At 60.9% G+C, this 23,691-nt stretch overlaps 1 protein-coding gene across 1 annotated transcript; it reads right to left on the reverse strand.

The window, feature by feature from the left end:
• Positions 1-1,043: 1,043 nt before the first annotated feature.
• Positions 1,044-23,686, reverse strand: TEX264 (testis expressed 264, ER-phagy receptor; the record flags this gene model as incomplete). Its single annotated transcript, XM_059663769.1, has 4 exons — positions 1,044-1,626; positions 4,690-4,858; positions 14,251-14,472; positions 23,441-23,686. Coding segments are annotated over 4 exons (930 nt in total), but the record flags the coding sequence as incomplete, so codon positions are not given.
• Between the last annotated feature and the right edge of the window lie 5 nt (positions 23,687-23,691).

The raw sequence follows: 23,691 nt of genomic DNA on the forward strand, positions 1-23,691 counted from the left end.
TTTTAATATATTCTTATTGATTTCAGAGAGGAAGGGAGAGAGAGATAGAAACATCAATGATGAGAATCACTGATCGGCTGCCTCCTACAGGCTCCCTGCTGGGGATCGAGCCTGCAACTTGGGTTTGTGCCCTGACCCTGAATTGAATTGTGACCTCCTGGTTCATAGGTTGATGCTCAACCATAGTGCCATGCCAGCTGGGCCATAACACACAGCTTTAAATGTGGACACATATAGCTGTACACATGGACACAAACATATGGTCATACAGCACGTCATGAATAATAGAGCCACCCCTGAGGCTCATTCAAGCTGCCCTCTGCCCTGTGTGGACATACACAGCTGTATTCACGCAGACACACAGAAAAAGACAACTGTACATGTCAACACACAACCACACACACAGCGGTCCAGACACAGCCACACACAGAGAGTAGCGTGTGGAAAAAGCCCCCAGTGATGCTCCCAGCAGCCAGCCTCACACCCGGTCACACACAGCCATCCACACGAACACAGCCACCTCCAGCACATCACACTCTCATGCCCACTGGGCACAGCCTCCCCAGCAGACCCATCCATGGTCACATACAGAATCAAAAGCAGGAGCACGTGTGCACACGCACACAGGCAGGCACACAGACGCGGGCGGGCACAGCAGGGACACCTCACCTGCGGGGCAGATGCCAGCATGAACACAGGCACACTTGAGCCACAGACACGAATGCTTCCCTTGCAGGCAGGCAAAGGCAGGCTGTGAGCTCCCCACTCCTGAGCCCGGGGGCACCCTGTGCCCAGTTCCCACACCCCTCATCCTGCTCTCCAGCAGCCTGGGGAACCTCTGGCACTGCTGCAAGGGAGGGGCAGCTGCACTGGGGCCACAGAGCAGGGAGTGGAAGGCCTCCCGAACTCCTGTCTGCCCCCCACCCCAGGGTGCTGTCCCTCCTTCCTCTTGGGCTGGGGGTGCTCCTGCCCACTCCCTACCTATCTGCACAGGGCTCCCCAAGGTAGAACCCACACACACAAATGCACAGCACAATCCCAGGTGAAACAATAAAGTCTTTTGCTTTATTCTGGTTCCTGGAAGCTCCAATGTGAATCTGAAAAAAGATGTAACAGAGGCAGCAGCCCCGGGCTGGGGGCAGGGAGCAGTCCCTGCTCCTTTGCCCTGGGAGCCAAGAGGGCAGTGAGGACAGGGCTTAGCTAGAGGCCGGGGTCGAAGTCAGGTCCCCTGAGACCCCTGGCCCTCGCCTGGGCCCGGAAGGTGGAGGAGGAGGAGGCTGAAGAGTCCGGTCCCGTTCCTTAGTGACTGCAGCACAGAGGAGGGGGCCACGGGCTACTCCTCGCCTTTTTCAGGGGTACTGAGCTCCCTGGGCCACTTGGGAGCACCCAGGGGCTCAGCCTCAGGGCTCAGCCTGGGGTCCCCCAGGGGTCCCTCGCCCTCCAGGTCCAGCTCCTCAAAGGATGAGCCGCTGGCGCCCGACTCGCTGTAGCTGTGCTCACTGCGGGTGTCACTGTCGTCCCAGCTGCGGCTGCTCACCCCTGGGGACAGTGTGGCCGCCGACGTCTCCCGACTGCCAGGACCCACCTCCAGGCTCACAGAACTCGCATCGCTCAGCGTGTCAGCTCCTGGGCCAGGAAGAGGGAGCGCAGGTTAGCCAGAGAGAGGACAGAGCTCGCCCACCAGCCCAGCCACTCAGCCCACACTGTTCATGAATAATAAAGCCAGCCCGGCCCAGGAGGCTCATTCCAGCTGCCCTCTGTCCTCTGCCCTCTGCCCTGACCCGCTGCACTGACAGGGCAGAGGGAGCAAGGAGGAAGGGGGGAGGGCAGCCTGCTGCGCACCCCTCTCCCTACCCCGAATTAGCCTCAGCTCCCTGCATTCCCACAAAGCCTGCCCCCTCCCCAACAGTCCATTAAGGATCACTGGGCCCTGAGGTGAGGAGCTGAGGGTAGAACAAAGAGACCAAATTGATGCTCTGCTCCACCCCCATTTCAGGCTTGGGGAGAGGTATGTCCAAGGCCAGGGACTGAATGTTACCCAGAAGGCATGAGGACGGGAGACTGTGCCCCTCCCCCCATGGAGGGCCCCCAAGGAGCAGCCACATGCGGGAAGTCAGCTGGCCCCTGCCTCTGGCCCCTGAGCCTGACCGGAGGAGGAGGCGGCGGTGGGCCGGAGAGCGATGGAGTCCTGAGGAATCCTCTCCTGGCTGTTTGAAGGAGGGTGCTGGGAGGAAGCACTTTGGGGCTCTCTTCTCCTATGCCCGGGTCACCCCAGGGAGGCCCTTACCTACCCCAACCACTGGGGGTTCCTGAGCCACAAAGCAGGAGGGGACCACGAGAGCACTCTGATGGCAGCCGGGAGCCGGAGAGTGCTGCACAGGCTGGGCCCGTCCCCGCAGCCTGCCCCTCCACCCCCATGCGCTCCAGGCAAGCAGCCCTTCATCTGCCCTAAGAGCAACCCCTCAATTCATCTCCCAGATCAGAGGCACTGACCACAGCTGGGGTGGCGAGGAGGGCAAGGCTCAGGCCCACCGTGTGCGGACCCGGACTGAGAGGAAGCTGACAGGCCCTCTCCTGTGTGAGAGGGAGGGGTGACTGTCCAACATCACAGAAGGTGAGGGGGGCAGCGTCCCCAGATCCTGTCTCCATAGTGATGGAGCCCAGAGCCAGGTGCAGCTGGGACTGCCTGGCATTTGGACTTGGCCTGGAACTCTGATTAAGCCTCAGCTGGAGCCCAGGGTGGGATGGGAATTTGGGGTCTGCCCTCCTTGTCCCCTTGGCCCCAGGAAAATGTCCTCTGGGCCCAGGGCAGAGGTGCAGTGAGCCCTGGAGGCACCAGGCCGCTGGCCCAGCGCGTTCTTCTTGCCGGGGCCCCAGTCATGCCTCTCCTGTACAGGCATTCAAGAGGGAGCCCAGGCCACGCCCTGATTTAGGGGTGGTCCCCTCTGACCTGGGTCAAGACTCCAGCTCCTCACTGCTCCTTAAATAATGATGAGCGCCCAGGGCTGCAGGCCTGAAAGGAGCTAACGAAGAGGCCCCATTAAATTCTCCTGTTCTTCCCACGCACTGGCTCTGTTGGGACCAGGGCACGGAAACCTCTCCTGCTCCTGGGCTGGGAGTGGTCAGGGAAGGAGCCCAGGGGAGCCTGGGATGTGGGGACGCTCCTGGCAAAGGAGCACAAGGCAAGGAGTCAACACCACCTCCCTCCCCAGGGCTGCTGGGGCAGAGACGAAGCTGCCACCTTCGCCCCAGGCCCCTCTCCCCCGCTGCCCACAGCCAGCGCAAGGCGATCAAATACCATCGCCTCCCTGGAGCTGAATAATACATCAATGTAATCACAGGCACAGGCAGCTAATCACCCCTCACCTCCCAGCCCAAGAGGGGCCCAGAGGGAGGCAGGCGGGACAGGCCAAGCCTTGGGCGGCCAGGCTCCCAACATGCACTGCTATGCAAGTGGCCTGCACCTGGCGTCAGGGCAGACCCTGTCAGAGGGGAGCAGACCCCTGGGCCCCCACACCAGGGAGTGGGCGGGCAGGCTGGTGGGAGGACAGGCCCAGGCGCTAGGGGCGTGGGAGCGCTGGCTGTAGCCAGCTGTAGTGGGTGCCAAGCAGTTCCTGGCAGGTGGTGTTTGGGAGGGAGGTTGGGTAGGTGGGCCTAAAAAAGGGGGAGAGGCACCAGAAGGGGGTCAAAGGAAGGTCAAGGCACTGCCCCTTCCTGCCTGGGGACTGCCTGGGCCTGCTGACCTTGGGCCACATCCTGTGTCCACAGTAAGGGCACGGAGCGTCTGCCAGCACTACAGGAGGGTGGGAGTGCCCCGTGGAGGTAATTAAGCGGCAGATGAAGCTAACTGTGCTGGACGCAGCCCCTAGGGAGTGGACTGCCTCCCACACCCCCCACCCCCAAAGCTCGGGCCTCCCCAGGTGACCTTGGCTGCTGAGGGACCGACAGAGGGAGTGTCCTAAAGGGCATGAAGAGGGACAGCCACTCCTCCCGCCTGCACCCCTCCCACCGGGGCGGGACCTCCAGGCCCACACGGGGCTCCACATCCATGACCAAGGGTCAGAGCCCTGGGACCCTTGGGATGTTCCCAGCAGCTCTCCTCACCCTTGGGGACAGTGCACAGTCACAGAGGTCATGGCAGGAGGGTGGGCTGAGGACCGGCACACATCCTCTGGCCCGCACCTGGGTCTGAGGGCTGGCTCTGCGGGAGGGGCCGGGTACGGAGCCTCTGGCCCCTCTGCATGCTTTCTGGCTGCTCCGCAGCAGGGAGCATGCGGCCGGCTCTGGGTGGGGCCAGGGACTGGGGGCGGGAGAACACCTGTCCGCTCACCTTCCAGATCCAGTGCCAACCTTTTCCTGGTGAGCCCCCCCCAGGCCCCAGTGGCGCCTTTCCTGAGCCCCTCAGCCCCTCCCACGCGCATCCAGCTGTCCATGAGCTGTTTCCAAGGGCACTCCTGTCGCACCGGAAGGGAATCAGGCAGAACCTTGTATCTGTGTTGCCAGGGGTAACATGTATGACTCTACACCTACATGGCCCCACGTGTCTGGGAACCGCCAATTCTGCCTGTGGGTCCCGGGTGGGCAGGTCTTCTTTCACCTCGGCCAAGCTTCACCTGGACACCCACAGGCAGCCCACGTGCCCAGAGTGAGGGCTCCAGGCAGGCCCACCTCGCTCCCCTGCCCTTGTACCTGTGCCATCCAGCTGGGCATCACTGGCCTCCGCAGGCCCCCGGCCTTTCCGCTCTGTCTCCTTCACCTCAGGCACATAGAAGTCTCCCTGCCGGGCCAGCGGGCACATGAAATAGATCTGGTCTTGCTGGTAGACCTCCAGCCGAGGGTGGGCACACAGCTTCCGCTCCTGCCAGAGAGGGACAGAAGGAGGAGTGAGCCCGGCACCCAATCTCCCCCAAGTTCCCAACCCCACACTCGGGGGACCGTGGTCCAAGGACCCAGGAGTCCTTGGGACAATACCCTGGACAAGTGCTCAGAGAGCCCAGGAGCCTGTCACTGTGAATCCTGAGTGCAGGGCTGGAACCAGAGGCCATACCAGAAACCCTGGTCTCGCAGCCACGCAGCCTCACGCCTCACGCCGCCACACAGGGGCCCACGAACCATGGCCTGTGGCACCCAAGCCAAGCCCTGACTTGCCCGAATGTCTCTCCCAGGACCCCCTGCCCTGACCTCCTCCCCACCCTGGACCATAGTGACTGACCCACAGAGACCAGGAGAGGCCAGTGCCCTGTCTTTACAGACATGTTACTGACAAATCCCGGACAGGGCTCCAGGCCAGCTGAGCCTAAGCCCCTCTTCCAGTCCTGTTGCCCTGCAAGTCCAGGTCCATGCCAGCCAGAGACTGTCAGCTGTGGTTAGCTCCCAGACCTTCCTGCTCTCGGGCTCAGCGTGTTACCCGAGGGGGAGGAGCCAGACCCTAGGCTGGAGGGGCAGGCAGGACAAGTAGATCTAACACTGGACATTACTCCAGCTCCCCAGTGGGACCCATGTTCTGAGACAGGCACTCCCCTCCCTTCTGCCTGGACCCAGGCCCTAGGCTCCCCGTCCGTCTGTCCCTCGGTGTGGGTGGAAGGGGCACAGACAGATGCCCGAGTGCCCTGAGGCGGGAAACCAGGACAGGGCCAAGTGCATCTGCTCCTGAGCCCGCCCCTCCCTGCGATGGAGCACAGTCACCACTGAGATGACCGGAGGCTCCTGCCCTGCCACTGCTCCCCACCAGCCTTCACAACATGGCTATTTATAGCGCCTGCCGGCTCTCACCACGAGCTCTGAAATGAGCCTTCCACTCAGCAGTAATGAGAGACCCGGCGGCCGGCGGGCAGAACCACTCCAGGACTCCACTTGTCCGCCTGCTGGCCGAGCCCAGGCTGAGGAGCCCCCTCCAATTAAAGCACATGAAGGGGAGAGAGAGGGGGAGTGAGGCTGAAAGTGCCGGGAGGCCTGTGTCCTGCGTCCCCTGCTCAAACGCAGGACAGCCGAGCCCTGACTCCTCCAGGGTCAGTGAAGGAAAGTCATTATTTTTAATAGTTGGAGCCAATCTTTTCTGCCAACCCGGGTGCTCTCTGGGCCATCTCACGGGCCATGCCCTGAGCTCCTCCCATCTCTGAGTACAGGGATGGCTGCCTCGCTTCTCCACCCGCCCACACACTCACTGCGCTGGCCCCCCAGGAGGCTGAGCAAGGGCACTTCAGGCAGCAGGAGCGACCAGGCTTTGGGACCTTTCCAATACCAGCCCTTGGGGGGCATCTACCAAACCTGAGCCCCTCTCGGTGAAATGGGCCGTCACCAAGGCCAGGGTGGCTCCTGAAGAAGGTCCCGGTTCCTTCCTGATAGCCAGAGGGGAGCAAAGGGAAAAGGGCCCGGACCCAATCAGGTCATGGCCTTCACCAGCAGCCCCATGCTCTGGGCATTCAAAGGGTCCACAGGGAAATGCCTTAGTGGCCATCAGTCACCTGGTGGCCCGTCTCTAAGGGGCTGTAGACACTGGCTTTTGGGGATGCCCCTAAAACCAGAGCCTGTGCTCACCCAGAAACTCCAAGGATAGTGGAGCCCTACCCCTGCCTACACTCGAGCCTACTTAGCGTCCCTTCAGGAAGTAACGGGGATGTTAAGAGGGAAGAGTGCTCTTCCTACCCTCCTTTCTAAGCTGGGCGCCAGGGTGGGCAGCGCCAGGCAGCCACCTTTGCCACCTGCTCTGCCAGCCCCCTCATTGGCAGGCAGGAGGCAGCTCTGTGGCTGCTCTGCGCATCTGCCTCCGCCAGAGAGCTGGGCTCTGAAGTTGCCTGGCTGTGGACAGCCCTGTTGCCATGGAAACTGCATCCTCCATCCTTGCCGTCGCCTTCATCTCAAAGCCATTGGGGAGAACAGACGAACAAGGGAGACAGAGGAGGGAGAGAAAACGGTGGCCTGGCTACACAGCCCCTCCTTCCCTGCCCAGCCCTCCCTCCTCACAGCATCCCCGTGCAGGAAGCACCAACTGCCCAAGCCTGCCCCAGGCCTCTGGAGGGGCAGCCTCATACCCAAGCCCAGCCACCACCTGGAGACCCCTGGCACTCCCTGTTGGCAGGAGGTGCGAAGCTCATTGAAACCTCATTGACAGCTCAGCCCCAAGTCATTTTAACACATGCTGGGCCTGTCAAAATTCAGACTCAGGGGCTTGAGGAAGGCAAAGGCACAAACTTCCAGCCCAGGCCCACAGGCAAGGGTCGGGCTTAGCAATGTCCCCGCAGCCTCTCTGTCCACTGAGCAGCAGGGAGTTCAGTGGTGGCTGGGGATGGTGGGTGCAGGACAGGACTAGCCACAGACCCTGTCCCTAAGTGATCAGGCAGGGGACCAGGCCTTTCCCTCCCGGCCTCTGAGGGAAGAGGGGCCGCTCTCAGGTCCTCACTGCTCAGCAGGAGCTGTGGCCCAGGCAGCATGTCCACGAGCTGGTGACTATAGGCCATCAGTGAAGGAAGGAAGGGCAGCTGCCTCCCCCTCAGCCAGCCCCTGGGAGCCCTGGGAGCGCAGACTGCCAAGAGCCGAGGACAGGAGGTCAGGGCCACCTTGGCTGGTACTGCTGGGGAAGGGGCCTGAAGTCCTCCTGGCCCGGGCACCCCTGCCCACAGCCAGACAGCCAGAGGCTTGAGGACGCGTCACTGGGACATCTGATGGGGCCACCACCCAGGGCAACCCACTCCCACACACAGTCTCAAGGGGCCCGTGGGGCCCTCCACAGTGGGAGAGATGCAGGCTGGCAGGGTGCACCCCAGCTGACAGAGAACAGCCAGCCAATCAGGCCCAGGCGCCAGCAGGAGCTCCTGGACACGATGCAGGCGCTCTGGTCCCTGAGACTCACCTCCAAGGTTCCCTCCCTCCTGGACTTCCCACAAGCAGAGACAAAGGGGGACCTGGGACACGGGGGGGGGGGGGGGCGTTCCGGGAGACCTCACTTCCCACCCCCCACCCCTGCACTCACACCGGCTCCCTCACCAGGAGCGCTGGCAGACAAGGGAAGGAGCAGGGCACCCAGGCCACCACAGTGCCACTGCCCAGCTACCTTGGGGACACACCACACTTCCTTGCCTCAGGAGGTGCTCACTGCCGAGTTGGGAGCAAGCATTCAGCCCAGGCAGCGTAGGGCTCCTGCAAAGGGGCTAACCTGGCAGGCTGGCCAAGGTTTCCCACAGGCCCCACAGTGCCTCCCCTGAAGTTCTTACTGCATTAGGGGAGGGAGGGTGGAGGGGAGAGAGAACTACCTGAATTACCCTCATCTGATGGTCTACTTCAGCTAGGGTGGGTGTAGGGGAGGGTAGATGCCACCCCCAGGCAACCTAGAAGCTAAGTCTGCTCAGAGCTAAGTGACCTCAAATCCCCCAAAGGACGAGACACTGGGTGCAGGACCAGGACTGGGTCACACATCTCCTACATGGGCTCTAGACCCAGGAGGGGATGAGGTCAGCTCCTTCCGGCTCCAGACAACCACATCCCCTTACCACCTGCCTCAGCGGGGTGAGGGGCCCTGGCCCTCCCTGTTCAGCCTGAGCTGCCCAGTCCTACCCGTCCATCCACACCAGGCTGGGCAGCCACACAGCCAGCACACAGCTGTTGCATCGCACCTGAGGTGGTGGCATCTCCGCACTGGGTGAAGTGAGGCATGCTCATTTTTAATTACAGACACCGATGTGCACCCGCCTGCACGCTGCAGTCCCTGCAAGTGGGGGCTCCAGCCCTGGAGGCCCCTTAGGCAGCTGGTCTGTATCGCACATGCAGAGTGATGCAAAGGGAGGGGGGAGGCGTAGCAGGGCTGCTGCTGGAATGTGGCACGTTGTTATTATTCTGCCCGGGAACTTCTGTCAACATCCCCCTCCCTGACTCCCTCTCCTCCCCCCCGGGCCTCCCAGCAGCCTCTGACCAAGAACCTCAGCCTGTATGTGGGGCCGGCCATGGCAGCAGGGAGAACCTGAGAAGCGCCGGTGAGCTCCCTCCCCTCTGCAGCAGGAGGGCCCAAGGCTCTGAAAATGACAAGCAAAGGAGACAGGAGTGCGACCGGCTGCCAGGGAGGGCAGAGAGAGGGCAGGAAGGGGTCGAGACTAGACGGTAGCAGGAGCCTGAGCCTTGGCCTAGCTCCTGACAGATGGGTGGCTTCTCTCTGGATCAATCCCCCAACTGTAAGATAAAGAGATCGAAACAGGATCTCAAAAGAAATGAGGAGTTGGGAAAGATGAATAAAATACCATCACTTACAGATAAGGCAATTGTATACTTGAAAAACCCCAGAAGAATCAATGGAGACACTACCACAAACATCAAGGCCACTAAATTAACAAAAGCACAGCGCCTTTCCTGTGCATTAGCCAGACGGAAAATATAATGGAAGTAAGAGCTGAAGGCTCTTGGGACGGGCTAGCCCCCGGTGACCTAGAGCCTGGGAAGACTGAGAAAGGGGAGCGTGAGGGAGTGGGGCGCTCGCTGTGCCTACTGCTGCCACTGCCTGAGACTTTTCATTTTCACCTCAGAGCCTGCAGCCGTGCCATGCAATTTACACCTCTGTTCATATTCCTGTACCCAGGGACATGAGGAGGGCCTCAGGGGCGACAGAGACCAGGGTGGGCTGGGGCACCGAGGAGCAGGGGAAGGTGATTTGCTGAGTAGGCACAGGGGACTCCAGCCCTTAAGCACCCCAGAGCCTGGGTGGCTGGGACGCCATCCCCAGGCCCCGCATCTCAGCCCTGCTCTGGCTTCCCTGGGCCTGTGTGGAGGAGGACCAGAGGGCCGGGGAACATGTGGGGGAGAGCCCCATAGGGAGATGGGGGCGCAGTCCTGGGACCCCAACAGTCTCCCTTCCAAAGGTGCGAGGAGAGCCAGGGCAGGCCCACAGCCCCCCAGGACAGCTGACAGCTGCTCGGGGCAGGTCTGTGCAGTCAAGGACCTGGGCCCGCCCCGCCCAGACAAGCCCACGGAACGCTGCTGACTGATTACCCAGCAGCAGGAAGGCTGCTCGGTGCAGATGGGCAGATGGAGCCGTGAAGCCAAGCACCTGGGAGCCAGAGGAGCCAGAAAGTGCCAGAGAGCAAGGACAGGTGGGTGAGTGGGATGGAGAGGAGGGGAGGCGTGGAGGGGGAGGACTGGCAGTGGGGAGGAGGCGGCCCTGAAGTCTCATCTCAGGTGGCACCTCTGACCACTGGCCCCTCGGGAGCCCTCGCTGGGAGGCCCTCCTGACCCTCAGCAGACAGCGGGCTCTCCTGACCCGAGGGCTCTCTGAAGGGCAGAGCTGCTCGGCTCTCGAGGGCCAGCCCAATCTCCCCCCGGAATCCCGAGCCTTCTGGAGCTGAGCAGGCTTTTTCCTAAGGCCATCTGCCGGGAGAGGCTGCCTGGGATTGGACTGCCCAGCCCACAGCACACCCAGACGCGCCTCAGCCCCCAGGGTCCTGCAGGGCTGCCAAGCGCACACATCCGAGCTGGTATTTTGAGAGTGGTAGCTCCCACGCCCGCCCCAGCAAAGGCTGGCTTTGTGCTTTCTGTCCTGGGGTAGGGGAGGGGAGAGGGGGAAGCCAGAGAGGCTGGGGAGTAAGCTCCAGGCCTAGGCTGACAGAGTGGAGAGGCCTGGCCTCCTGTGGGTCCCCCCACATCTTAACATCCAGGGACAGGGCAGGGGGTCTCCCCCTGGTGTGGGGGTATCTGGGAGTAGAGAGTCTGCTCCTCTCGGCTAACTTCTTAGCCTCGTTCAGAGCGCGGCTGTGGCCTCTGGCTCCTCCTCCCCACCTTCCCGTGTCAAGTCCTGTTCCTGAGGCTCATCTGCTCAGACACCCAGGCGCCACCCAGCCTCACCTCCTGGGCCCAGACTCTTGCTCCTCCTGACTCAAGCCACAGCGGGTACACAAGCCATCCCATTTCAGCGCCTCTGCCCGACCTGTCCTTCAAGGCTCAGCCCCATGCCACCCCCACCCCCAAGGCTGCTTTGCTGTTCCCTGGAAGCCACCTGCCCTTCCCCATCCACTCCTGCGAGGCAGGGCTAAGCCTGTGGCTGGGGGCTCTGGGGAGAAAGAGTCGGGGCTCATCACTCGGACCCAGGTCCTGGCGCTGCCGAGTGCCCTCCTCTCTGGGCTGGCCAGGCCGATTCGCAGGTGGCAGCACTGGCAGGGGAGCTGGCCCTGGAGCTGCAGTGAGGGAGCCTGGGCACAGAGCTGCCTCCGCCTCCCTCGGGATGGGACACGAGGCCCACAAGGCACCTGCAGCAGCCGCTCTGGGCCGTGTCTGCTGCCACGCCTCCCTTTGTGGTGCCTGCCCTTTGCTCCTGGCTCCCACCGCCTCCCACACCACGGGCCAGAACCCCGTGGGGAGCAGCACGGCCCTGGCAGTGGGCATCCAGGTGAGGAAGCCCCAACGGGAGTAAGCTTTGGGGTCACCTCTCTCCACGTCTGCCACCTTTGCTGAGCTAATGTGGAAGGGCTTCACGTTTTATTTTGAATAAGGGAAGCCCTCTTGACACCCCAGTGTAGTCACTTACCCTCCAAACAGAAGCTCCCAAGGTCATCTGGCCTGAATACCCAGGGGCAGAGCTACTCCGTCCTCCCGGGTCCAGCCGAGGGGCACCTCAACACAGCCTCTAGGCTCCCCAGAGCAGGCTGGGAACTGTGGTCTGGGGTCCCTGCCCACTTTCAAGCCGTGGCAGGACAGCCCATCGACCCAGCTGTCCCTCTTTTGTTACTCATTTAACAGCAGTTACTGAGCATCTTGCTGGGTGCATGCGAAACTAGGACGAGGCATATAAAGAGCTGAGCAAAGTTGGTAGCATGTTGGAGGTGTTGGGTAAGTGGCTTATTGCTCAACTGAAAACCTAATATGCAAATGAGGTCTGTAGGCCGGCTTACTGCACTCTCCAGTTCCTCTCCAATTCTACGGAGAAAGAGCCAGTGTCTGACCTCCAGGGCCTGTCGACTTCCCCGGCCAACCAGCCTCCCCTCGGACAATGCCCTGAGCCAGGCCCAGCGCTCAGGGACCTCTCCCACACACTCCCACACGGGTCCAGGCCGCTCGTCCAGTCTGCTCCATGTGCCTGACCTTCTTGTGAAGACGGTTCCACCCTGCGGTGAACCTGGGGGCCTTTTCCAGTGTCTGGGCTGACACCTGGGCCGCATTTCCTCTGTGGCCTTGCAATTTCAAGGAGGCCCAGCCCCTCTTACAGCTAACAGATCCCCTCCCACGGTCAGGGAGTGCTCTCCCCGCCCTGGGGGGCACCTCCCCGCCTTCAGTGGATGAGCAGCCTGACGAAGCGGGCATCTCCCACAGGCTGGCAGTCACGCTGCACACAGCGCTCACGAGGGCCCAGTGGTTTCCACGAGAAAAGCTTAGCCTGCCGGGCTGCCGGGCTGGGGAAGGCGGCTGGAGAGCCAGGGCTGTCACACGGACCACAAAGCTGCGATCCAGCCATCCTCCCAGAACCCCCGAGACCTGACGAATGATTCTCTCTGGGCTCCTCGCAGTGACCCCCAGGGCCCTCGCTGTCCCACGGGACCAGTCCTGCCCCAGGCTCGCCCCCCCAGGACAGCCAGGGCTTCTGAGACCTTCCCCGCCACCCTGCCTCCTCCTGAAACAGAAGCTCCTGCCATTCCACATGAAGCACCTCCACGAGCCAGCTTTAGATCCAGAGAGAAGTCAGAGAGGCGGAGAACAAGAAGGCCGTGCGTGTGTGCGCTCTCTCTCTCTCTCTCTCTCTCTCTCTCTCTCTCTCTCTCTCTCTCACACACACACACACACACACACACACACACACACTCGTGCGCACACGCTTAAAGGCAGCCAGCTGTCAGGGTTGAGAGTCAGAAGAGCCAGAGTCTCATTAGCAGCCTCCTTTCCCTGGTCCCAGAGCAGCGGGATGCGGGCGGGCGTGGGAGGGAGCCTTCTATTCTCTTCTGTCTCCGGGGCCGAGAGACACAGGACCACCCCGTCCACTGCGGGCTGAGACCAAAGGCAGAGCCAGCCCCTTCCTCACCTGTCACCTGGCTGTGTCCCCAAGACACCAGGCCAGGCCTCCAGAACCCAGCACAGCACCTGGGCCACACCTCCCTGTGGGCAGCCTGGCATCTCTCCCAGCTGGCAGCCAGACCCAGATGCCTCAGACATCACTGGAGAAGCCTCCTGCTCCCCCTCTCCCCCGGCCTCCCCGTCCCAGGCAGGAAAGAGGATGGTACTGCCCGCCCCCCTGCTTCAGCCCCACTCCAGGAGAACCAAACCCAGAGCACAGCTGACAGGCTCCCACAGGGGGAAGAGGGGGCGGCATAGGAGGAGGGAGGAGGAAGAGCTTTCATCAAAGAGGTGACGTCAAAACCAGGCAACCTGTGAAGCTGTCAGGGGCCGGGAAATTTGGACAAAAGCGTCTAAAAATAAACCCCAAACCAGGAAAAGGCTTTGGTGGCAGAGTTGCTCGCCACCACGCCACATGCCACGCAGCCTGTTATGAGCTCTGGACCCAGAAAGCCTCTTCCCAGAGGTGGGCTGCAGACTGGCCCTTGAGGTGGAGGATGACACAGACAGAACTGGAGGCCTGGTGAGACCCCACCCAGGAGACATGCTAGGGCAGTGATGGCGTACCTTTGGAGCTCGGCATGTCAGCATTTTGAAAAACCCTAACTTAACTCTGGTGCCGTGTCACATACAGAAATTTTTGATATCTGCAACCACAGTAAAACAAAGATTTGTATTTTTGATATTTATTTTATATATTTAAATGCCATTTACCAAAGAAAAATCAACCAAAAAAATGAGTTCGCGTGTCACCTCTGACACGCGTGTCACAGGTTCGCCATGACTGTGCTAGGGCCTTGGGCACTGATGTCTCCCTTTCTGCCCTCCCCACCAGCCAGGCCCCCAGCTCCTGCCTCACCCTGACCCTCAACCTCCAGCCCACTCCACCAGGCAAGCCCATCCTCCCCAGCCTCTCGGCTGCCAGCCCAGCTCCCAAAGGAAACCTGTGTGCTGCCTCCTGCCACACAGCCCTCCTGCTGCTCCTTTCTTGACCACCAAGGCCATGGCTGGTCGACCAGGCTCCATTCCCAGACTGCCCCCTTGGCCCCATTCCCACAAGGTCTTGGGCATTGAGAAGAGATGCCAGCAGCCTCTGCCCATCTTCCCGTTCCACAGGCACCTGCCTCACAGGACCCCAGGGTGCTGCCCTCCCAGCTCTCCCTTTCCTCTCAGCTGCCAAGTCCCCCCTGGCTGCACCCACCGCCCCCGACACACTCTCCAGGCCTGTCTCACCTTGATGTAGGCATCCAGGGCAGGATGGACGCGGCGGGTGGCCAGCCAGATGGACATGGCAGTGGTGTAGGGGAAGGTGGCTGTCACCACATGGCTGGGTGCCGGGAAGGAGAACACCTTGAAGCCAAATTTCTGGTAGAGCTGGATGAGCTCGGAGGAGGGTGACTCCTCGCCTTCACTCAGAATGCTGCCCACTGCACAGCGGCACTTCTCGGGGGGCACCTGGGAGGGAGAGCAGGGGTGTCTGTGTTGAGCAAAGGAAGGAGGTCCTCAGACCTGGGTTCTGTGCCAGCTCAGGCCTGGCGGAACCACCAGCTCCAAGAGACCATGCAGCCCCCGGCACCAGGACAAAGAGCACTGCTTTCTGCTGGGACCCGTTCATGGCCCCGGCCTGTGGCATCTGCTTCAGTCACTGACCACCCCTTCAGTCATTCCTCCAGAAGCACGCCAGGCCCTGTGCTGGCTGTAGGGGGCGGCAGGCAGCAAGAGCGCGTGGAACTATGGGTTGCTGATGAGACTGTGGGAGAGCCCGTGCCCCGTTCCCTCAGGCCTCCAGGCCTCCTCTCAGCCCACGCCCCATCCAAGGCCCTGCCCCTTCCTGGCCAGGCCAGAGATGGCTGGTCCCCCTCCAAGTCTCTCTGGGCCCCCAGGACCACCATTCCACTCTGCTCCCCTCCTGCCTCCCACCAACCCCAGCCAGGTGGGTGCCTGTGTGAGTCCCTGACACTTCCCAGGCCTGACTCCAGGCCTGCAAGGCCCAGCACTGGCTTCTCCTCCTGCCACCTGTCTGTACCAGCCCTCGGGCCAAGCCCCCAGAGGTATATACGTTTCTGAATCAAAGAGACTAACCACAGACTGCGTGCTCTCAATCCGGGTTTTCCTTGGTCCCCGGATGCACAGGGCCCACTGACCCCTAAATTTAAACTCCACCTCCACTTGCTCCTCTCCCCAGCCCACCTCCTCAGCACCGTGAAGTCCCTGTCACCTGTTCTCGCCTCTGCCCTCCTTCTGGCCTTTCCAAGCCCTGTCAACAAGCCCCTGGGGTCCCTCAGCTCTGCTCTGCCTTTCTGCTCTGGCCACCCCAGCCTGCCCTTGGCGGCTCACTTTGCCTGGCACTTGGGCACCGACTCCAGGCTCTCACCTCTATGCAGTCCCTGGGGGTCACTCCAGCTCCCCGTGGCTCTGGTCCCTTGCTGCCACTTGAATCCCAGGGCATTAGGCCTGGCTGAGGGCTTTAGTGGCAGGAAACATGGTACAGTGGTCAGGACCACATCTCTGGAAAGAGGCAGGCCTGGGCATGAGTCCTGAGTTGTGTGATTCCAAACAAGTTCCTTGGTTTCCTGGAGCCCACTCCCTTGATCTCTACGCACAGAACTGTCCTATTAAACCAGGGGTCCACAAACTGCGGCCCGCGGGTATCCGGCCCGCCGGGTGTTTCTGCCGCCGCTGCCCGTCCTGCTTAGCAGCCGATGCGTCCCGGCCCGCAGTGCGCATGTGTGGAACGTCTGAGGGACAGTGAACTGGCCCCGTTTAAAAAGTTTGAGGACCTCTGTATTAAACACTTTGCATGAGGCCCTAGGCTGGGCCAGGGCTCAGCAGATGCACCATAACTGCTGTCGGTATTAGCAGCTAGGACACAGGCCAAGTAAGTGACCCTTGGCCTAGAATGCCCAACCACCCAACCTCTGAGCATGTACCCCCCCCCACCCTCCAGGTCCACACGCCCCTCAGGGCACCTTGGGTGGCCCAGCGGCACCCGCCCCCCACGCCAGCCTCCACGACAGCACTTTGCTGTAAACTCCTCCTCACATCAAGTCTGGGCCCGAGGCTCCTCTCACCCCGACAGGCAGGGTGCCGGAGATCCCTGCAGTTCCAACTCTTGTCTCTAGATGGTGCCACGGCCCCACTTCACACCCTAAGACGAGGCAGGCCCGAAAGACTGGAGGTTCAGCAGGGTCAGTGCCTGCTGCAAAGCCCACCTTCCCATTCCTGACCCTAGCAGCCTTGCGGGACAAAAGAAAGATCCAATGTAAGTTACATGGACATTTGGACAGGAGGGCACTTCATCTCGCACAACCCCTGGCCCGCCTGGGTTTGGGACCAAGGGTCTTTCCTGGGATCACTTCAGCAGCTCAACATCCTCCTCGGTCCCCAAAAGGCACCAGAACATGTGACAATCCCACTTAGCTAGAACGCTCATGGCTCCCCATTCCCCTCCAGGATGAAACCCAGGCCCAGCATGCAAGGCCATCTCAGTGGCCCACACATGCCCAGAATTGCCCGCACGCTCACTGGCACCATTTCTGCATCCCGAGGTGCCCTCAGGGCCCAGAACCCAGTTGGGCAGGTGCCCACTGCATGTCTGAGTAGCAGGAGGGACAAACCCAGGCTCTGGCCCAGCTCACCTGCCAGCCTCCTCTCGCACCCACCCCCGCACAGGCCCACAGCCCTGGCATTTGCAACTCCCTAAACATGCCGTGCCCTCCCGTGCTTCCTGCCTCTGTGTAAGCCACTTCCTCTGCCTGGAATGTCCTTCCTCGTCCTACTCCAGAGTCCCTTCTCCTGAGAAACTGCTGCTCACCCTTTAGCTCAACTCTCCTCCTCAAAGCCTTCCATTGCTCCCGCCCAGCAGTCCCTCCTCTGATCCCAGATGCCTGTGAGGGCCCCAGCTGGTGTGGTTCAGTGGATGGAGCGTTGGCCTGCGGACTGAAGGGTCCCAGGTTCAATTCTGGTCAAGGGCACATGCCCAGGTTGCGGGCTCGATCCCCAGTAGGGGGTGTGCAGGAGGCAGCTAACCAATGATTCTCTCTCATCATTGATGTCTCTTCTCTCCCTCTCTCTTCCTCTCTGAAATCAATAAAAATATTTCTTCAAAAGAGAAAAGAAAAAGGAAGAACTCCGCTCACAGGTCAGTAAAGCAGCTGGTAAGGAGACGAGGCTCCCGAAATCCTGGAGGCGTCTGGGGCACAGGTGCTCCCTTCCTGCCTGAGCATCCCCTCAATTCCACCAGTGAGGACACTTGCTGCCCCTCCCCTGCCCTGGCCAGTGACTCAGATGCTATTCAGCAAACTCGCCTCCTGCTAAGGAGCCCCAGACTGAGCTGGGTCTGGGAGGAAGCTGAACCGGCACCAGCAAGGAGGTGAGACAGGCCCTCAGACAAGCTGGGAAGTGGCAGGGTTGGTCTCAGAGCAGGGGGGCTCCCTGGGCTCCTAGGCAAGCCAGGCCCGCCTCCAGGGGTATGGCCACTGAGGTGGTAAAGAGCTCAGAAGGTGGGAATGTCCTGATGGAGAGAAACCCCACCCACCTGAGGGAGCCTAGGCTTGCCAATTCCACCTGTCTGCTCCCTTCCTCCCTGTCCCAGTCATTTCTCTGGGTACCTGTGCCCAGAAGAAGAGCTGGGCCACAACTAGCACCAGCAAGGAGCACCCCAGGGAGAGGGATACAGGGTAGTGGGACCCAGCACTTTGGGTGAAGGTAGGCCCATTCGGAATCTGCCCTGAAAGCAAGACTAGCAGAGGCTCTCCTCTGGGCTGTGAGGCCCCCTGAGTCCTAGTATGTGAGATGGGGCCAGGGGGTCCTGCCTGAAACCTAAAGCTTCGGGTCCCAGCTGGCCCCACTGCCCCTTCTGGAGAGGCCTCACAGGGCCCTGAGAGGCGAGAGTGAAGAGAGGCTCCCGAGAGACCTCACTGTGCTGGAAACTGGACAAGATCGATTATCTTCCAAGAACCAGGAAGGAAAATGATGTCCTCTGGCTCAGGCCAAACCCAGGCCCTGGGTTCAACAGAACGGCCAGGCCCAGGCCCAGGCCCACACCTGCATAACCTCACTGTCTGCCATTCGCAGGCCCAGAGGGCTGCCTGACTCCTCCCTGGCTAGCCGACCCGGCCCAGAGCTGCCCCAGGTAGGAAGAGCAGGAGCAGGCCCCTTCATTTGCCCGGGTGCCCCCAGCGGAACAGAGCAGCCGCACCTGCCCATGGCTGGAGGCTGAACAGTGGACTCACTTACCCTCCTGAGTCCTACAGGCCAACACACTAAGCCCCGCAGGTCCCACCTCCCTGGGCACTAGTCAGGAAGGACCTGGGCAATGCCAACCCCCAGGTCAGAGGAGAGGACCTATACTTCAGGCTGAGGGGAGCAGAGTCAGCAGGATGCCCATCTCCAGAGTGGGATCCAGGTGCTTTCTGGGAACTCCCACCTAGAAGTCTTCCAGGGCATTGTTCACCCCCAAGCATAATCCTAATACCAGGTGTACCTGACAAGGTGCTCACCACCCGCCCAGTTGCTGTCTTCCACGCATCAGCTCCTTATCTAAACAGCACTGTGTTGCCCTTGGCTCAGTGGATAGAGCATCAGCCTGCGGACTGAAGGGTCCCAGGTTCAATTCTAGCCAAGGGCACATGCCTGGGTTGCAGGCTCGATCCCCAGGAGGAGGTATGCAGGAGGCAGCCGATCAATGACCCTCTCTCATCATTGATGTTTCTCTCTCTCTCTCCTTCTCTCTTCCTCTCTGAAATCAATAAAGAAATACATTTAAAAAATGAATAAATAAACAGCACTGTGCAGTAGACACTGTTACCAACGCTGTTTCTGAGACCCAGAGAGCAAAGCTATTCAGCAGAGGTCACACAGCCAGGCAGCGATGGAGTCAGAATTCGAACTCAGGCAGATCAGCTCCAGGCCTATGCCAACAAGCCACAGCCACTGAGAAGCCTGAGGAGTAGGCCCAGGCTAGGGATGGCTTCGCCCTGCGCTGCGCCTCTTCACATGCCCAGGCAGCCTGCAGAGGGCAAGGCCAGAGGGAAGTACAAAGTCCAGAGGCACAGGCCCGCAGAGGCAGGGGCGGGTTCCAGGAGTGCTAGGCACCTACGAGGGCTGCGGACAGGCCTTGTCCTTCTTATTTAGCCCCTAGAAACAGCCACCCTGAGGCAGGGAGTCTCAGAGACCCAGAGGCTCGCCCACCACATCTGGCAGCGGGGAAGCCTTGATTCAGACCCAAGAGGACAAGCCCCAAGTCCGCGCCTGCTGTACCTCGCCTCTCCCCCTTCCAAAGGCAGCTCTGCCGCCCTCCCAGGGCTGCCCACATCGTTAACCAGCAGCGGAGCAAAGGCCTGACTCCATCTGAAGGGACCTGAGGCCATCTTTAGGTACCTGGTAGGGCATGGCCTGAGCCCTCAGGAAACGCCAGCCCAACCCACATTCCCACTATCCGTGGTGAGGGGTCAAACCTGGGAAATCCCACTCCCTCACACCTTTCCAGGCTGCCTGTGACCTTGGTGCCCCCTCCTCCCTCCACCCCCCCACCTCCCACCCAGAAGCTCTGCCAGCCTCAGCCCCTGCAGACCCGGAGACCAGGCTGACCCTCAGTGGCCCGGGGAGAAGGACCTTCAGTGGCAGTCTAGCTATTAAAGGCAGAACCCAAGCGCAACCAGTTCCCCCACCCACTCCATGCCTGGGGCAAGGGCAAGCACCCCTCCCAGGCCTTGGCCAGGTACTGAACCAGCCGCCCCACCTGCCTCAGCCAGGCTCCCCCAAGGGCAGCGGGCAGGTTGCTTAAACCCCAAACATAGCAGTGAAGGTGACAGCAGCAAAGGGTGGGGCAGGAGGCGGACTGGAGGGCCAGGCTGGCAGACAGGACAGACCCATGGCCACAGTGACAGCAGCCCAGCCACTAGGGCCTGTCCACGGGTCAGAGGTGGGCAGGATCAAGTGAGGTTCTCGAAGGCCTCCCAGCTCCATCCCCCTCCCCTACACCAAGGCTCCCCAGAAAGGAGAGGGCCATCTAGGAGACTGCCAGGGTCTGCCCACTTCTTGCCAGTGCTCCCTCTTTCCTCCCCCAACCTCCACCAAGACCCTCAGGGATGGAGAACAGAATATCCTTCCTCCTGCCCATAAGAACCACTGGCTCAGTCCTTACAGCTCCTCCCACCTGGCACTCCAGGATACAGGCTGACTGATATGCATACATTAACCAACCTACCTACCTACCTGCCTGCCGATCTCTAGGATACATATGCTCCAGCAGCCTCTGATATGAATGTGTCCGCAGCAATCGCCATGATCTCGCCTTGACGGTGCCCTTTCCTGTTACTTCCTGGGCCTATAGCCAGACCAGGTGAGGCCAGTCTGGGAACCAGCCTCCCCGTGGCCAGCTGAGGCCTGGAAGGGGCGTGGCTAGGGAGCTGTCAGTGGCTTAGGGGGTGGGCAGCTGTCAGGGCTCAGTCAGGTGGCCCGCCTCTCAGCGGGTCACTCACTGCCCGACTGACTGTCAGAGCCTGAAATAGTCTCCCTTCCTCCCCACGTTCACAGAGACGCGGGTCTGGCTCCCGCTGGGCTGAGCTGGGGAGGGAGGAAGAGGGGATGGGACACTCACACAGCTCAGCAGACAGCCTGTCCCTTCCTTCCCTGAACCACACATGCAGGGCCCCACGTTGGCCACTGCTGGGGGGCGGGGGCGGGGGCGGGGGGCGGGCAGCCTGGGAGCAGAAAGCTTGGATTCCTAGGCTCCCTTAGGACCGGATGGGGCCTCTCGTCCAGGCTCCCCTGACACCCTCCACTGAGTGGGTCTGAGGGCGGGGCTCCTTGGTCCCCATAGTGCCCAGTGCCCAGCAGAGTGGCACAATATTTGTTGGTTAGAAGCAAAGAAGTATGAGTGACCTGAGTGAGAGAGGTGCCTCAGCTCCTGCCACCTCCTCTGCAGTCTCCTCTGTGGCCTCAGGTCCCACAGACAGCCATGAACTCCTAGAGGTCCGGAGTTCCCCGAAGCTTCTGGGATCTCTGCCAGCTCCCCGAGTAGGTGAGGACTAAGTGTCAGGATGTGACCCAACTCCGAATGGGGATGCAGGTACCCTAGAGTGACCCAGGCCTGGGGGGGACAGGACCAGAGGGGCCACTCTGACCTATACGTTCACCCTCTGCCTGGTCACCAGGACTCAGCCTAAGCACTCAGCACACCTCATTAGCATGCGTGTCTTTCCCACCCTTTTTTATTGTTGCTGTGAAATATCTGTTGAGGGCCAGGTGCTGGGGTGAATGCCTCACCTATGCCACTGAATTTATCCCTTGCCAGCCCTACCTATGAAGGCAGGTATTTTTAACACCCCTCTGCAGATGAGGAAGTGGAGACTCAGAGAGGTTATGAAAAGCCCAAGATCACACAACAGGACAGTGAAGAGACGGAACCAGAATCCTGAAATGCTGGCCTTGAGGCTATCTACCCAGGCGATATTTCCAGGCCATGGTCCCCAAACTGGCACCCAAGTCAGGCTGTACCCACTAACCCCGTTGGCCACAGGGTCTACCACGCTTCCAGGAAGCTGTATGGTGGGCTGTGTGGTGGAAGCAGTGGCTGGGGTCAGGAGGCTCAGTGGAGAGTGTCACATGCCAGGGTTCCTCTATCTCACTTTTCCCTGACCAGCCCCAGCACAGACCGCAGGGAACCTGCTGCCTCAGCCACTCCCCCTCCTGGAATGAGCCCCTCCGACCCGAGGCAAAGTGCTGCTTCCGAAACAGGTGGGAAGCCACAGGACGCTCCCCCCCCCCCCCCCCAGGCCTTACAGAGGCCGACTGGGCCAGGGGTGGAAGGGGCAGGGACTTACACAAGAGACCGCTGCAGGGGTGGGGTCGGGCACCCTGCCCAGGAGCTTTCCACGGGCCTGCCCCATCTCACTTGGGTCCCAGTGCTTTCGACCTCCCACTTACTACATCACCCAGCTGTGTGACCTCAAAACCTTAATGTCTACTCACCCCCTCACCAGAGCCCAGCCCAATATCCTCCATGGCCTCTCTGCCTCATCTCCTTCCTTCCTCCACCTGCCACCCAGTAGCTTCCTAAATCGCAGATGGCAAACTGTGCTGCACCTTTCCTTCCTCCACTGCCTGCCCATAAACCCTTCTGCTCTTTCTCCACTCCCCGGCTGGGTCCTGCCACACCTCCCAGTCACCTCTATGTCTGCAGGCCCTGCTGCTGCGGTTCCCTTAGCCACGAGGCCCTTCCTGGCAGAGCAAAATCCCACTCGGGCAGAAGGCCCAGCTGAAAGCTAGCACCTCTCTGAGCCTCCCTGGCAGACGTGAGGCACCCTCCTCCAAACCCACAGCTCTAAGTTCTGTGGGCACGGAGCACAGTGCCTTGTTGGAGATTCATTTGTGTGAACCTGACTCGCCAACCGCATGAAGCTTCCTGAGGGCGGGGCCACATCTGCTCATCTCCAGGGTGCGGGTGTAGAGCAGAAGCAGGCACAGAGAGAGCCAGCACACCCTTGTTTTGACTGAATGCCCCAGTGAGGCCTGGTCAGGAGACAATGGGTAGGCTGTGGGCCTTGCCCACGTGAGCTCTCCAGGCGAGGAAACCAGAGCCGGGGATTCCAAATGCCTGGTCTGCCGAGGCTCAGAGCTGGAGGCTGAAGAGCCCTTCGCAGGGGTGCCAGCCCATGCGGCTGTGGCACCGCCCCGGCATTGCAGGAGGCCACATTGGTGAGCCCTGACTCACCGCAGGCTGTACGTACAGCTGGACGCCCACAGGGTGCCAGTGATGCCGGCTTAGTCTCTGGCCCCAGCATCTTAGACATTCTGGGCAGCTCACTTGGTTCCACTTGCCCCCAAGGCCCTCTCCAAACCAGGCAGCTTGACATTCAAAGCGATGCCTTATAAACAGGTCAGGGGTCGCCAGAAAGACGCGGGGTGGGGGGTGGGATTCCAAGTCCCAGGCTCAGAGCCTACCCCCTCAGACCTTGAGAGCCTGCCGCCACAGCAGGAGAGCTGAAAAAGAGAAGGCACAGAAATACCACAAAATGACCCCAAACTGAGGGCAGGATCTGAAAGGCCTGGCCTTACAGCACTGGCCGCACATGGGGGTGAAAGAAGGAGGGACAACAAGAGGAGGAGGCAGCGGATGAAAGCCTGGCTAGGGCCTCCTACTGGGATGTCCCCTGCACTCCGAGGTCCATAGGTAGCCACGAGCCCGGGGGACGGGACCTGGGCAAGAGGAAACCAGCACACACTCCTAGGAGGGAACAGAAGTCCAGGCTAAATCTGTCTGGAGGGAGCTTTGAGCTCAGAGAGGAGGGGTTTGCAAGGCCAACTCAAACATTTTCCCACCACTTCCTTAGACACTAAAATGCCCCTCCCCCAACAAGCCCTGCCCCATGCCCGTCCACGGGGCAGAAGTCCAGTCGGGGCCCAGAAGGCTCCTTACCGTGTGTGGGTTGTCATAGTAGACGGCGATGGAGCGGAGCCTGGGGCAGACACTGCAGCTCTCCGTGAAAAGCCGCCCTGTCTCGCTGTAGGGCCCCACGTGGAACTTGTAGGCCACAGTGACATTGCGGAAGGGGGGTGAGCCGGCACTCACTGCTACCCCAGCCAGCAGCCCTGAGTACCTGGCCAAGGCCAGCAGAGTCAGCAGCAGCAGTAGAGTCAGGCCCCCAATGAGGCCCAGCAGTAGCAGGT

This window comes from Myotis daubentonii, chromosome 14 (genome assembly GCF_963259705.1).
Source record: "Myotis daubentonii chromosome 14, mMyoDau2.1, whole genome shotgun sequence".
Classification (NCBI taxonomy): domain Eukaryota; kingdom Metazoa; phylum Chordata; class Mammalia; order Chiroptera; family Vespertilionidae; genus Myotis; species Myotis daubentonii.